This window comes from Sesamum indicum, linkage group LG6, assembly GCF_000512975.1.
Source record: "Sesamum indicum cultivar Zhongzhi No. 13 linkage group LG6, S_indicum_v1.0, whole genome shotgun sequence".
Taxonomy (NCBI): domain Eukaryota; kingdom Viridiplantae; phylum Streptophyta; class Magnoliopsida; order Lamiales; family Pedaliaceae; genus Sesamum; species Sesamum indicum.
This window is the reverse complement of record NC_026150.1, coordinates 21,738,744-21,754,739: the sequence shown is the minus strand read 5'-3', so window position 1 is coordinate 21,754,739 and position 15,996 is coordinate 21,738,744. Positions and strand designations below refer to the sequence as shown.

The following is a 15,996-nucleotide window of genomic DNA, read 5'->3' as shown; positions in this document are numbered from 1 at the left end:
TTTTTGTACAAATTTTAATTCAAATTGAATTTCATGATATATGAATTTTTTATTCAGATCAATTTCGATTGGATACTTTGTTGTGTAATTAATGAACAATTTAATAAAAGTGATAAAATTATATGATAGATATATCATATTTATTATGTGATTGATTTGATCCGACCAAATCTAATTTAGATTTGTTATACAATCAAATTTTAATTGACGGGACTTAATTTGGAGAATAATTAATCATGTTGCTTGATCTGCGAGCTTTTGAACCTTTTATTTTCTCTATTAATTTGGATTATGTTGTTGGTATCTCACTCGAAAGCTATAATCTAACTTATAAGTACGAGCAGATTGATTCCAACTTTTGTTATATATACTTTTTTTCAAAATTTTAAATAAGTGATAATTACATTTTACTACAGAAAAAGATAATTTTTTGCAACGGCAAAAAACAATAGCTAAAAGTCCATTTCTATTACTAATACTGATTTGCAACCCACTACACCACGACTACTAAGTCATGGTATTCGCAAAGTGATCAATACATTTGCCACGAGTTTTAGTCATGATCAATGTACTTACCACGGCAATCACCATGACTTGAGAGCCTTGGTTAAAAAGTCCACTGTACGTGACAGTTTTTAGTTGAGCTTCGTAGTCGTGGCAAATATATTTTTTATATAATTAGATAAATGTATTTTGAAACAAAAAATGAATTCAATTAAATTAGCAAATAGGCCAAGATGTAGAATTATCAATAATATAAAATACTAAAATGAAAATCCTGTAATAATGTAGATTATGACCATTGCTCTGTGCTAGCAATAATGGGTTGAGATTGTTCCAAATCCTTTTGATTATCGATTATTCTCAAAAGGATAAGCGCATCCTTCAAAAACCTATATGCATTTGATAGAGATGAAAACATAGTAGCCAAATATGGTGTTGCCTTCTAGATGAAACCTATATGATCCCACAAGGGGAATGATTGACGTATGTTATTTAATATGATTAGGGTACAACTAACTTTATTAATATTTGATATAGTTATTAATATCTTATATTGTTTGAAAAATTATAAATATTTTTTCAAATAAAAAAATGATTATGTAGGTTTTAGATGATGAGGTAATATTACTACTTTACATTTACTAATTTTTCAAAAATAAAATAAAATATTTGAAAAATATAAAAAAATCTTAGGATATAAAGTAAATAATTCATTGAAAATATTAATTCATAAAAATATTTAATAAAATTTTAAAAAATATATAAGATTATAATTCATAATTCAAATGGTCTTTTGGGCAGTTCAGTCAAAAATTAAATGAAAATTTGATGAAATGCGCTCGTTGTTATATGAATGTTAAAATTATGAATATTTATAATTTTTTAAATAAATAAAAAATATTTTATATTATACAAAATTTTAAAGGAGGTGGTTTGTAATTTGTCCTATAAATAATGAAAAATACATGTAATAAGAACCCGGGGAGGGATGTATTTCGCGCTTTAAAAAACGGAGAAAAAACGACTTTAGGTCAGGCGTATCTCACTACTTCCTTCAGAAAGAAGCGCCGAAGCAGAGGAGAAATTCAAGGATGGATAGCAAACTCAAAAACCCTAGCAAGAATCTCAACCCCAATTGGGCTCAACTCCTCGAGGTACTACCTTGAATAATTTCTTCCTTTCAATCTGTTCTTGGATTTTATGTATGCATCGTTTGCTTCGATTTCATTTTCCTCTTTTTTTCTTTTTCCCTTCTGTATGTATTATTCTGCAGAAGCTGAAAAGCAATGGCTCAAAAAATCATATCTCCAAACATTCACGCGGACCGGATACAGAGACCGAGAGAAGCGTATTAGGTATTAGCAGTTTCCTCGTTTGTTTTTATATGTATTTACGTACTATGGCTTGGCATTTATGCAGAATTTGAGCTTATTTATGCCCCCTTATTTGTTTCCTTGAATCCGTCCTGGGGAATTTGTAGGGAAGCGTAAAGAGAGGTCGGATGAGGATTCTCAAGCTTCAAAACTTAATCCGTTGATTCCTACTTCATCTGACTGTAGGTGAGTTTGTTTCTAGATAAAGGTTGTTTCTTTTGGTATAAGGTTGAGTGGGTCGAGTTAAGTCAGAATTGACGGTATGAATTTTTTGCTTGTTGGGTTGCTGCTGAAACTCAGAGTCCTATGGGGAATATGGCAGTGTGCTGTCATCACCCCCTTTATAATGGTTTGACTTGTTGTTTAGTTGTCAATGGAAGTAACCAAAGAAGTTTATGTTGATAGCTGCTGAAAGTCATGAGATTCTTGGAATAACATGCACTTTGTTGTCTTAGCGATCGTCAGAAGTTGAAATCTTTCTTTTGTGTGACCGGCATTAGCACTCTTTACGTTGGGAATTTTAATCCTTCCTCAACCTCTCTAGTAATCATCTATGTTTCTTTTCAGTAGAATGTTTCTCTTTTTGATTCTTTGACAAAGGGATTAACCTTATTCCATCTTTTGGTGGAACTTTCCTTTTTTTGTTGGTTGGGGGTGGGGGGGCTTGTCAGACCAAGAATTCGTATGTGAACAAGAATTACATGTGACATGGTGTTGGTACTTCTGTTGAGATCAGGTAATGCAACTAATCCAGTTGGGTGGGCTGGAGTGTAAATGCTTTGAAGCTAGAAATCTAGTTTTTGTTAGTGCTTCTGCTTCAAGTAAGGATATTGGTAAGCATGAAAATTACCAGGATTCTTGCAAAATGCTTTCAATGATAGCCCACTCCTCAGAACCTTCTTCTCTTGCTCCTCTTATGGTTTTCAACATTGTGTATATCCTTTAATGTTCCGTTCTTACATTTGACACACAGTCTCACAGATGTGGTGGCTATGGATTGTGAAATGGTTGGTGTTAGCTCGCAGGGGAACAAGAGCGCCCTTGGAAGAGTTACGCTGGTATATTTCGACTTTCACATTCTCCTTGTGTCATTTAACAACTATAAATTTTTGAATATATTGAACATTGATATCAAGTAGCATGCACTAAATTTGGTGGAATCCAAGTAGCAAGTAATTCAGAACCTGTTGCTTTCTGTGAACACGGACGTGGTATATCCAAACACAACAAAAATGCTTGTTGCCGTTTTGGTTTAAATAAGACCAACAATGTTGCAAAACCGTTGCATGCTAGCTTGTGGGTCAATCGCATGCTAGCTTGTGGGTCATGTTCAGTTTCCCACATGGTTTGTGTATCTTGATGGGATGGAGCCATCAACAAATGATGCAATTTACTTGTTTGCTTATTAAATCAGCTTCAGTGATTGGCAGGTCAACAAATGGGGAAATGTTATATATGATGAGTTTGTCCGACCAGTGGAGTATGTTGTTGACTTCCGCACAGAAATAAGTGGAATCCGACCAAGTGACTTGAGGAAAGGTTGGTGCTATTTTTTAATTTTGCACTCAGTAGAGCCTTCCCTCTTCCAAAACCCTAGAAATATATAAACAAATAGTAAGTAACATGAGCGATTCATATATGCTTACAGATCTTAGTAAAGATTTTCAAATGTTCTATTGTTGGTTGGAGACTCTCATGACTCGCAGAGACAGAGACAGTGCTTAGTTTAATCAGTATCTGTGCCACTTTGAGCTGGATGTGTTTCCTAGTTTAGTATAATCCTTGGTGTGACATTTTTGTTTAGTTCTCAAATGCTTGCCATGGATGTTTCATGTTTCAACTTTCTGTTTCTAAAGGTAAGCAATTAAGTCACCTGTTCAGGACCTATTTGTGACTGAATTGCTGCTATCCTTGGCAGCAATCTTTTGACTTGTATTTACTCTTTGCAAGACATACAAACTAACCTTCATGTGCTGGAGAATAGTTCCAAAAGTTTTGGAGTTTCTAAAACTTTTGGCACTACACACATTATATGACTGAACGAAAGTATATGTACTAGAAAAGTGAAAACATGAAATATTTATTCTTTTGAACATGTGGCATATTTCTGCACTGCTATCAGCATTTCCTTATTCTCATTTCTTTGCTGTTCTTTCTATTTTGATAATATGTGAAGCCGATAACTGCATGAAACAAGTGCTGGAGTATTTTGCTTTGATTCGATTTCTTTTATACCTACTCTCCCTTCTGTTGTCACATGCAGCTAAGAATTTCACTGTTGTTCAGAAGAAAGTAGCGGAGCTGATCAAGGGCAGGATACTTGTCGGTCATGCATTGCGCAATGATCTTAAAGTGCGCTTTCTACATCTATAAACTTTAGTGTAGAGCATTTATCTGATGAAATTGCATGAAAGCATGAGCCAATTCACTTGCAGGCACTGCTGTTGAGTCATCCAAAGAAGGATATACGAGATACATCAGAATACACACCGTTTTTACAGTACTGTGTTTCATGCTCACCACAATATCTTACTTAGCAAGTGATCAAAGAATCATATAAACTCAATACTATGAATGCATGCTTGTTGAATCAGGGAAGGACGACGTCGCTCCTTGAAGAATCTTGCATCCCAGTTTCTCACTGTTGACATTCAAAACGGCGCTCACTGCCCGGTTAGTTGTTTCCTCCGTATTTTACCTGTTTCTTGTTGTTATTCCTTCATCCTTCCTCTTCTTTACATGTTCACCCGTAGTTGTATGAGGTACTGGAAGTAGACATGAAATTTGTCATTCGTCATTTGTCATTTGTTTTCAGATAGAAGACGCCCGGGCTGCAATGCTGCTTTATCAGAGAAACAGAAAACAATGGGAAAGGAGCATCAAGGATTTCACTAGGCTCAAGGAAAAGCAGAAAAAAAGGAAGCCGAAAAAGAATCGAAAGGTGGAGAAGGATTAAACAGAATGGTCGCTGTAGCTTCGATTACAGTGATTCTTTTGGGACGATGGGTTGTTCGATGCAGAACACTCCAGAAACAGTTCAGATGTGTAATCTCCTTTGATTTTTTTTGTTTGGTCTCTCTGCTACTTATTTCAAATATTACATATCTCATTAATTAAAATATTCTTTTCTTCATTTATAAAAACTTAAATAAATACACATAATAAAAAGTTTTTTTGGTTGAAAAAACATAACGAGTTATTTAAATCGTTCAAATATTAGACCACATGCATCAAGGTGTACCAGACATTCCTAATACAAGGATTGTGTTCAAAGAAACATGTGCTGGAGTTTAATTACTTTCTTCCTTTTTGGGATTAAAATCAATGTTTCTTGGAAACTGATGCAAAACTTATATGGTATTCATACAAATGTTGCAGTGGAATTTGAGTTGCCACTTAAATTTAACTACACTCTGCTTCTTGCCCTTTGACATTTCCTCCTAAATCTACCAATAATTTGGACTCCTCCAATTTTCTGCTGCCAATGCTCTGCGACCCACCAATCCCATTGTTGTTAACCAATCTCCTACCTTGCAAAATCCCCATTGACTTTGACTTTCTCAGCCTTACCGTGGGCATCTTCATACTAAATCCCGCCCTTCTCCTGTTCATATGATCGTTACTCAAATCCGTCGGCAGGTATTTAATCTCACTCGCTGTGCCAATTGACTTTGACCTCTCCACACGGTCGCCTATCACATCACTCCTCACATCTACGCCGGCAGCACTGGATACTCTCCCGTTCCTTCTGCTTCCCGTCCTCGCATTCCTCACCAGCTCCACGCTCTCGTCTAATGCCTCATACTTAACCATCCGTGAATCCTGGACAACGCGCCCCACGCGCCGGCCCAGACTAATGCACATATGCGACTGCGTCTTCATTCGTTTGTACACACCTTTTAAAGATTCCAATACCTCCGCCATTCCCGGCCGCTTCGCGGACGTGGATCTCACACACCGTGCCGCCAACACTGCCATAAGCCGGAGAGCCTCGGAGTCTTCCGGTGGCCCGATCCTTGGGTCACAAATTCCGGCAATGTTGCCGGATTTTATTACCGGAACCGCCCATTCGACCACGGAAGGCGGACTGTAATTCACGTCGATGGCATTCCGGCCGCTGATGATCTCCAGCATCAGTATTCCGAAGCTGAAAACGTCGGATTTGGTGCTTAGGTCACCCGGCGCAAGGTAACCAGGGTCAAGGTACCCTAGTGTCCCCGCCGGCGGAGTGGACTTCACCTTAACGTCCTCCACGTGTCCTCTTAAAGCCAACCCGAAGTCGCTGATCCGAGAATTGAATTTGGAGTCGATTAAAATGTTGGACGACTTTATGTCGCGGTGAATAATTGGGGGATTTGATGAATGCAAAAACTGAACGGCCCTCGCAACTTGCAAAGCGAACCGGGTCCTCTTCACCCAACCCGGCGGTTTACACGAGCCGTGGAGCAAGTCGTACAAGGAGCCATTCGGCATGTACTCTACGACGATCAACTTATGTTGATTCGGATCAATAGCAAAGCCTAGCAAGTTCACGAGGCGGGGATGATAAACTCTGGAGAGAATCTCCACCTCGTTGTCGGCGGGATTAGCGGTGGTGGGTTGAGTTTGCTTGGTCTTTTTGACGGCAGCAATAAGTTTACTCTGGTGGAGGTGAGCTTTGAAGACGGAGCCATGGCTGCCTTTTCCGAGGAAATTGGCGGGGGAGAAGCCATTGGTGGCGGAATGCAGATCGGAGAAATCAAATTCAACAATCTGGAAGGGCCTCTTGGTCAGGTGAGTAGTGTTTCCCTGCTTTTTAGTTAACAATTCCCAGTTGTAAGAATCGCAAGTGGCAATAGCAGACTCAGCATTACAAGAAAAATAGCCCATGAATAGTTGAAATTGAAAAAGGCAAAGGAATGCGTGGAAATTTGGACAGAGAGGGAGGGGGAGAGAGGCAAAGGGCAATAGGCCATGCCTTGAAAAGAATATAAATTAAGCGATGGGGGAGTGGGATTTACAGCTTTTGATGGTCTTGAAATTAGAGCGGTGGGTGGTGTGAATGAATGGAAAGATGAAAAGGGAGATGGGAGGAGTTTGAATTGGAAAGGTGAAGAGTGGGTAGTAATTTAATGGTTATTTTTTTGACATACAAAGGCGTGCAGGCAGGCGGGCGCGCTTTATTAGATGGGGTCAAGATGCCTCCTCCTCTTCGGACCAGTCTTCCCTCCCTCCCTCCCTCATCTTTTTCTTTTTTGTTTAATCAATGCTATTGCTTTCTTTATTTACTTCTTTGCTGTTCATGTCTTTGTAGGAGATTATGTGGTGGGTAGAAAAAGGATAAAAATGGGGAAACTTGGTATTGTGCATCTGAATATGTATTCATATGAATCCTGCATGATTGAATTAACCCTAATGATAATATCATATATGATCTATAACTTGTACAAATACGAACGCACATAAAAAAGTAAGAGAGTTTGGAAAGTAAAAGGAGAGGAAAGTGATATTACTACCGGGACGAATGCCAACTTTTAAGTTGTCATTTACCTTTTTCTTTATCCTTTCGTTTATTGTGTGAAGGCACGTCTCTCTTCTCTTAGTGTATTAAGTTCATCAACAGTTCTACTCTTTATTGTTAATTAATGTTGCATTTTATATCATATGTATATTTATGTCTCCTTTAAATATACATTTTAAATGAATTTTATATATACGATGTATATATATATATATAATCTAAAATACAATATTAAATTTATTATAGCATGATCGACATTCACTCATTACTTAAAATAAATGAATTTGTAATTAAGGTCCCTGTTACACTGAACATCTTGTTTATCAGTAATTTTGATTCATGAATTATTAATGCAAATGATTCAAATTTATGACATTCTTATAGAAAATAATGAATCAAACCGTCTAAACTATCACTTGGATGATGTTGTCATAATGTCAATTAACATGCTATGATAAAAGTGACAATCCAAGAAAGTTTTCTAGCCTGTTTCCTTAAGAAAGTTTTCTAGCCTGTTTCCTTAAATGTAAATATAGAGTGTATATTACTCTCTTCATCTCTCAATTATCATCATCTTCATTAGTAGTTTTTGCCTTTTGGAGAAAATTAATGCCAATGGCTTAATGATTGGAGAATTATGGGGTAATGCTTGGTTATATTTCTTTAGAAGATCTTATAAATCCATACATCCTATAAAATTGATGTTTTTAGATCTTACAAGATGTTAAAAATAAGTTTATGACGTGTTTAGATAAAATAAAATTATGAAGCTTATAAGTTTTTTTTTTTTTCTTAAATAACAAAGCACTTTATAACCATCTTATAAGCTCACAAACATTTTATAAGACGTTTTAAGAAGTTTATAAGCTCGCTCAAAGACCCTCTTACTCTTATTAACGATTGCACTTTACATATTTTCATTTACTATTTCGACTCAAAAATTATACGTAATTTCATTTATATCACGACCCAATTGTTTTGAACTAAGACAATTTGTTCTAGTGCTAAAGTTTCATATATTAATTTATATTTGACGTATACTAATGATTACTCAATTAGACTGACCGAACTTAACTAAAGTATTTATCATTTGGTTGAGAAAGGTTTTCATAATAACTGGTCAACAACGTGAACGGATTCTTAATTTTCTGATAATTATAGTAATTAACTTTTAGCAATACAATTCAGTATAAGTAAAAAAATTGATTTTTCTACTCTATGTTTCATAATTACAAAAACTTTTCTCTTGAACTTGCTCTGCGAAAAGATCAAAGGAAAGTCGAAGGTTTGACTATTTATTATCAATACAGGTTGTTGTCATCATAATTTTATGTACTTCTGACTACCACAGTCGTTAATCTATTACAAATAACTTTACTACAATATAACAAATTCAAAAATAATACCAAAGTCGTTAATCTATTAAGGCTCAACTTTCAAAAGTTTCCATTTAATATACAAGGTGTTTTGGGATGGACAATGAAATGACTCGATTATGATACTTTATTTCTATATAAGATAGGTCATGAATTCAAATCTCAAGGTGAGTTGAAAAATCAAATTTAATCTTCCTTTAAAAAAGCAATATATATATATGAGTTGGTCCCACTATGTCGGTATTTTATCTAATTTTACAACAGATATTGTTTGTTGTTTATATGTTGTCTATTTGTTATCTTTCAACATAAGCTTTTAAAATTATGGGATAATTACTTTGTTTTCCCTTAAGATTTGATACAATTAAACGTAAATCCTTGATTATTTAAAACTTACATTTAGTACTCTTGACGTTTGTTTCCATCTAACAGATATATCCCTCCTTTAGTCAAAATTCACCAAATATGCTGATACTAGCCAAAAATTTAAACAAAAATCTATATTTGCTCTCGATTGATTTGTCTCAGGCCAAATAAATATTTTCCTGATCAAATTAAGCACCCCTATACATCTCACACGTTAATGCATGTGAGGAGGTATATATTCACCTTTATAAGGGTAATTTAGTTAGAAAAAAAGTTTGTTTGACTTGTAATAAATCAATAATAAGTCTATAGAAAATAAGTATAAATTTTTATTTAATTTTTTTCTAATATCATAAAATTCTATAAAATTATTTTGTTTTATTCTAAAAAAGCACAAGCATGCAGGTTGGAGGAATTTCAAGTTTTGTTTTAACTTTAACCCTTGTGACAATTCCCAATCATTCCCACTTGCAAAGATTGGTTTCTGATTACGACAGGCAGACCTCAATCCATTTATTGTCTCTATTATTTATAAGATTGTAGAGTGAAAAGGGTAGTAAGTATAGTGATCCCTACTGTACCAATTTCAAAATTTATTATTCAACTTTATACATCAACTTCCATCTAAATTGTATTAATTAAAATAATTGAAATGTTATTCATTTATATGTGCTTATAGCTTAATCCCTATCTAACTTAGGACACTCATAGTCTGCTCTAAGCATTCATTCTTTCTTAGTACTCTTTCCAAATAATCCCTATCCCCAGGACCAAATTCTTAATATTAATAACAAAGCATTCAAGGATTGGGGAAGAAGAATAAATAATCTCCCTCTAACATCCCACCTACAACAAGAACAAACTACTCATATCTTTTTCACATGTTCAACTACCCTGCACCATGCTTTACAAATCTCAACTCAACCCAAAAACTTCACTTTTTCCACCAATTTTAGTTTTTTAAATTGGCTTTAATTAGCATTCATGTCTCATCCACTGGCGATTCGTTTGGTTCAATTGAGATGAAAAAGAAAGTGAAAGAGGGACGAGGAGCGAAAACATATAGTTTTCTTCAAGTTGTTTGATAAAATTGAAAGGGGGGTAAATCTCAAATACTTCCTATAGTTTGGTACGAGAAAAACATATTGAGAAGAAAAAGACTACTTTTTGTAGTTTTATTAAATAACCCCTTCTCTTTATTTTGTATTAGAAAATAAATAAATTAATATTATACTAATATAGTTTTAGTATATCAAAAATTTTAACATATTTTATCAAATAAGAATAATACTTTTATTAATAAAAATATTCATCAATATTAGTAGCGTTCATTCATACTGTTTAGCTTAAATAAAAAAAAATTAATAACAATATTTTCAACTAACGAATTCGAGTTCAAATATCAGTGTGTTTCTCTATGCCAAAAACAACTTTGGAGGGAAATTGTGTGCATGGGTATTAGAGTAAAGAAAAACAAAAATTGTATTTCTTTTATACTTTTATTTTTCCACCCAATTTTGAATGAAAACAAAATTCAACTTGAGGGGTTTCCTATATATTAAGTTTTACTTCACCTCTGTCTCTTCTCCCTAACCAAACACCAAATTATCTCTTATACATTTAATTTTACTTTCACTTTCGTCCCAATCAAACTCACTTTAAGACTAAAATTATATGAATAAGTTTGATATTCATGGGTTCAAATACTCCTAAATGCATGGACATTTATCTCAGTTTTATATGAATTATTATAATTTTTTTTGTTTATTATTCTTAGTGTATTATATATTGATAAATTGACAAAATATTGGGAAAATGACTAGTTGTTTCAACCACTTTGACTTTATTGGTTCTCTACTAAATATAAATCTAACTATTATCATTAATTAATTGAATGTAGTCAAATATGGTTTGAATCATTTTTCTTTTCATATTCTAACATAAAACTTTTCGAAGCTTATATCGTATTGAGTTACATTAGAGAAATACATTATAGCAATTGAGTTATTCTTGAAAGTGATATAATTTATGAATGAAAATTACTTGTTTGAAGGTGCACAGTGAATTGGGTCGATTTATGATCAATATGAATCAATTTAGAAAAGCTCGATCACATGGTGTCTGGAATGGTCTTGCCCTTTTAAATGTGGTACAATTAAGTTCATTTTAAAATTCAGGCCCAATCTATGGACCAACCCGATTGAGACCTGAACTAAGGTTAATTGGACATGTTTTATTTTATTTTATGAGATTTCTTTGATATTTAAATTTATAATTATATTACAAAAAAGATAAATAATAAATTAAGTTAAATAAAAAATTTATAACTTAAAAAAAAAAAAACAAATAATAGAACTACATTATGGACTTGAACAATAATTTCACTAACAAGTATTGCCGGGCTTGGGGTGGAATGTGGATCAATCCACTCATGTTGAGGACCAGCCCAACCCGACCTACAGTGCATTTTGAGCCTTTGATCTTATATGATAAACAAGTGGAGGCGATCTTAATCTACTTTTATTTGAGTTGGATACATGTGGACAAAAAAAATTAAAAATAAATTATTAGAAATTGTTTACTACTTCCTTTTTTTGTTAGAGAAAATGATTATATGAAAAGAATATTGATAAAAAAATAAATAATTTTGAAGTAGGAGAAAGAGAAAAAATAAATAACTAATTTAAAAGGCATTTTTATCACTTGTAGATAGTAAAAAAATATAAAAGTTAATGGATAAAAAAAAGAAGATGAAGATAGTAAAAGGGTGCTGGTCAGTAATTATGTAAATATTTACTATGAGGAGCTAATAAAGTAAAAAGATATATATCTAAATTGTATAGATGAATTGTAGTAGAAAAGATAGTACCATAACCAAATAACACTTTCTTAATTCTGGTTTTAAAGTCGCTATCGCGCGACTTTGGTGTGAATATTGGACGGTGCCTCTGTTCTGGTTTTCATGCTTCTTGCAATACGCACAGGGGGCAAAGGCAAACTGACTGGAGAATCTGGAAAAGAAGAAACCAACGACGCGCTGCAACTCGCGTTTGTCCCACGGTAGACATCTCTGTATATATTTGCCAGCTTCCTAGCCCCTGTCTTCAGTCATTGAGTGAAATCTTGTGCGGAACTAAGAACAAAGAAATTCCAAGGTAAGTTTCGTATTTCCTCTTTCCTCTTTCCTTATTGTGTGTGTGTGTGTGTGATTGCATTTACAGCTTCTAATGTGCTTTAATTATTACTATGTTGTTTATAAGCTTTTCTAATTGTTGCGTTTATCTTTATCCATGTGATTGATTAGGGTTCGTCTTAATTTGCTTTCGGAGGTTTCTTTGATTGGAAATTTGTAATTCTAATCAGTATCTTCCATTAAGCTTCTTGAAAGTCCAAGCTCAATTTCAGTCCGAGTAGAATGTATTATGGATTAGGGTTTTGCCTATGGCCAATTAGAGTTTTGCGCCCAAGTAAGGAGAATTTTTGTTATATCTTGCAGCTGAATTTATTTAGACCTTCACTGGATCTTCTTTTGTTCGTGAACATGATTCTTAGTGGAGAAAAACTTGAGTTTGACATCCATTTTTAGCTGTTCTGATTTTCCCTCTATAATTATCCCTAGGAGTTTTGCTCCGTTCCAAGTATAGAAGTGCGGCTATTGGTTTTGAATTAAAGGTCGATGTTAAACTGATGACATCAATTCAATGAATGTGAATTGTTGTTTAGTTGATTACATTATCTGATGATTTACTGAGTAATACACATCCTTGATCCTTAAGTTTGTGGCTTTGGATGGAAGCTTTTTACATGGGCAATCTTATGCTCAGAGACTAATTCTGCATTCTAATCCAAGCCCTAATTTTATGATGCAGAACCTGTCTGACAATTGATCCTTTTGTAGGATGTTTTTGATAAAGTTCTATTTGAAATGCCATCTTATGCTAGAAAGTTCTCTGTTTTACTTGCATATGATAGTATTTAAAACATTAGCCTCTTTATAATTCATAAAACATTAGAAGAAATAGGGAGTAGAATTTTTGACACTCTGGTATATGTTGAACTTTTGTCAGAAAGTGTTATATATATCCTTATATGGTTGGGATGTTTCTAGTTAATCATTTATCTTGTCATGATATTGGCACAAGTGAAGTTGGCATTTGCTCTAATTGACACTTGTCCTAACAAATTGTAATTCAATCAGAAGATGGGAAAGAGGAAGTCGAGGGCGAAGCCACCACCAAAGAAGCGAATGGACAAACTTGACACTGTCTTCAGCTGTCCCTTCTGTAACCATGGTACCAGTGTGGAGTGCCGCATGTAAGTGGTTCCGAACTCAATATTTTCTCTACCACTTGTTGATTATGCAATAAGATGTCTGAACAATCTAATTGTTGAATATTGATTTTTATTTGCTGATATAAGAAATGATGTTCTTCTATTTCACATATAGTAATTGGTATGAGGTTCAAAGCAGTCGATTGTATGTCATATGTTTATTTATCAAAAGGAGAAGTGGGGGTTGTACATAAACCATATGCCAAATTCAAAAACATGTTTCGCCCTGTGTATCTGTTGGAGGAAGACATATGGGTGAAATGTACACACTGGATACAAGGAATCTGGCACCTGACCAGAGAACGTTATGTGCTGGAACCTGAAGTTTCTAACTGCAGTAGAAAAAAAGTTGTGTTAAATTTTCACCAGCATATGTATTCAATTCTTTGACTTCACATCTTATTGAAAGCTGTTCCAATTTCCCTTCTTTTTTGGGTTCTGCACTGCATTCATGTGTGCATGTGTGGTGTAAAAGTAAAACAACATTGTTCTCTGCTTCAGTGATATGAAGAACTTGATTGGCGAGGCTTCATGCAGGATTTGCCAAGAAAGCTTTAGCACCAATGTAACAGGTGTGTACCGTTTATTTCTCCTACGAAACTCAACAGCTTGACACACTTGGCATCTAGGATTTATTGGAAATGCCGTAAAAAACTTCCTCTGATTTAAATGGCAACCACATGCACCCTTCATTTTTCTCTAATTGGATAATGTGAACTAACCTTCTCCCCTCTATTATTCGCAGCGTTGACTGAGCCTATAGACATGTAAGTGAAGTCTGAAGCATTTTATATCATTTCATGAACTGATAGTTTCCTCCTCGTCCAATCTAAATCATGAAATTCGTTGTCTACAGATACAGCGAGTGGATTGACGAGTGTGAGCGTGTCAATAACCCGGAAGACGACGATGCATAGAAAGGGATTCCATGCTCTAGCCTCCTTGATAAATGGCCTGGTAATCTGAGGCCTGACTTCCAATTTGGATGTTTTTTATGGTTAAGGTCCACAAACTCATAAAATTGTAGAATAATCGTGTATATATGTTTGCAAAACAACTATGTTTAGGTTTAGATTTATGAACTAGTGTTTCAGACTGGGCAAGGATTTACATGCGGTAGCTTAATATGGGTATGTAACAATGTTATAATCGCTGCAATGGAATTTCTCTTTATACTGCCTGCTCCTACTGAGTGTAGCTGAATGCCCCTTGACATGAAAATGCACGTGTTACAAGGAATTACGGGAAGAACTATTGTCTCATAATATTATTACTAAATTTCTTAAAAGGAGTTATTGTTTTTTATTTTTAACTTGAAACATTTCAGAAAAAATTGTCTCTATTTCTAGAAAAAGAGGACGTGATGAACTATAGATACCCTCAAATTCTATAGCTTTGAAGTCTAAACATTGTCCACCTTTCTGGGGGTAGCAACACCGTTACTAGGTTTCCCTCCTTTCAATTGGTCGCTGCAATTTCTCATTCCATCGGATTAAGTAGTTTCTCCGCAGCAGAAATTTCAATAATGGAGCTCCATTTAATTCGTCTGCAAGCAACCAGTGGCGATTGTGGAGTCGCCAGGGTGGCGGTGTATGGTGGAGTGTGGTGATGAATTGTGGAGTGGTGCTGTTCCCATGGTTCATCGGACCGGAGGTTCTGGAGGCTGTTAATCCGCTGACTCCAGAGTCAGTTTCCTATATTTGCCGCACTTTCTTCAAATTTGCGAATTGGTTTCGGATTGCTATTCTTATCTCTATTTGGAATAAATAAGCGTGTTATGATTTGTTAGAATATGTATCAGTTATGAATCTCTGTGTCTGTCTGATGTGAATTTTTTAAATCAGTTGGTGCAATAATACCCTTTGAATTTCAAGCATAGGCAATTTGCTTCTTAGGTAGTCTTTGCTAAATGTCGTTTCTGATCAATTGTCATCTGGATATATACGATGAATTTGATCACAACTATAGTGAATATAGTAATCTGAAGATTTGGTTTACAATTATTGCTGTCTTACTCAAGCATCTAAGAAATAACTGAAAGATGTTTTTATCAATTTAGAACAGTCATCAGGATTTTAAAGTTTTAAATTGTGAACTATGATGATTCTGGTTGAAGGAAAACCAAACCTGCTTTCCTTATTGTGCACAAGGTGGTTTTCTCCTCCTCGTAGTTAAAAGTCGTGTCATTGAAGTGAAAACACCAAAATCCTGACTGAGATCAGTCGGTACACCCATGCGAATAGTGGCAGAGCCATGTCGTCTAGTATCAATGGTATCGTTTAAAAAACTCCCACCGTCCTCAGACCCGGAAACAGAAAATTAGAAAGACCGTACGGCGCTGTTTAAAACGTAGTCCTGGAATTGTTTATTTCTGTTGTCCATGGAGATAGGTCATTGTACTTGAATAAAATCTCCAGTTGTCATGACTCATGAATCCATCCCTTGCTGCCCAAAAGTTTAAACGTTTTGCAGTGAGATTGTGGGCCTATGACAAAGAGAAACCAGGACCCAGTTGATTCATATGTGTTGTGTTTTTTCTGGGCAT

At 34.8% G+C, this 15,996-nt stretch overlaps 3 protein-coding genes across 5 annotated transcripts; 2 read left to right on the top strand and 1 right to left on the bottom strand.

Moving 5' to 3' along the window:
- On the top strand, positions 1,491–5,010 carry LOC105165419 (RNA exonuclease 4). Of its 2 annotated transcripts, XM_011084420.2 has the most exons (9): positions 1,491–1,658; positions 1,778–1,859; positions 1,985–2,063; positions 2,851–2,935; positions 3,308–3,416; positions 4,141–4,229; positions 4,313–4,377; positions 4,472–4,550; positions 4,693–5,010. In XM_011084420.2, the coding sequence occupies exons 1-9, from the start codon at positions 1,596–1,598 to the stop codon at positions 4,831–4,833; spliced, it is 792 nt and encodes a 263-aa protein (XP_011082722.1). In that variant the 5' UTR covers positions 1,491–1,595; the 3' UTR covers positions 4,834–5,010. The 2 variants fall into 2 exon arrangements, with proteins under 2 accessions (XP_011082722.1, XP_020550680.1); XM_020695021.1 differs by lacking the exons at positions 1,491–1,658; positions 1,778–1,859; positions 1,985–2,063 and adding an exon at positions 2,531–2,710 and having other exon boundaries at positions 3,298–3,416.
- LOC105165418 (serine/threonine-protein kinase-like protein At3g51990) lies at positions 5,199–7,456 on the bottom strand. Its single transcript, XM_011084419.2, has one exon. It carries the CDS (start codon positions 6,744–6,746, stop codon positions 5,280–5,282), a length of 1,467 nt encoding a protein of 488 aa, XP_011082721.1. The 5' UTR covers positions 6,747–7,456; the 3' UTR covers positions 5,199–5,279.
- Positions 12,063–14,636, top strand: LOC105165417 (transcription elongation factor 1 homolog). Of its 2 annotated transcripts, none has more exons than XM_011084418.2 (5): positions 12,063–12,274; positions 13,321–13,433; positions 13,953–14,023; positions 14,197–14,218; positions 14,308–14,636. In XM_011084418.2, the coding sequence occupies exons 2-5, from the start codon at positions 13,321–13,323 to the stop codon at positions 14,366–14,368; spliced, it is 267 nt and encodes an 88-aa protein (XP_011082720.1). In that variant the 5' UTR covers positions 12,063–12,274; the 3' UTR covers positions 14,369–14,636. The 2 variants fall into 2 exon arrangements, with proteins under 2 accessions (XP_011082720.1, XP_011082718.1); XM_011084416.2 differs by having other exon boundaries at positions 13,318–13,433.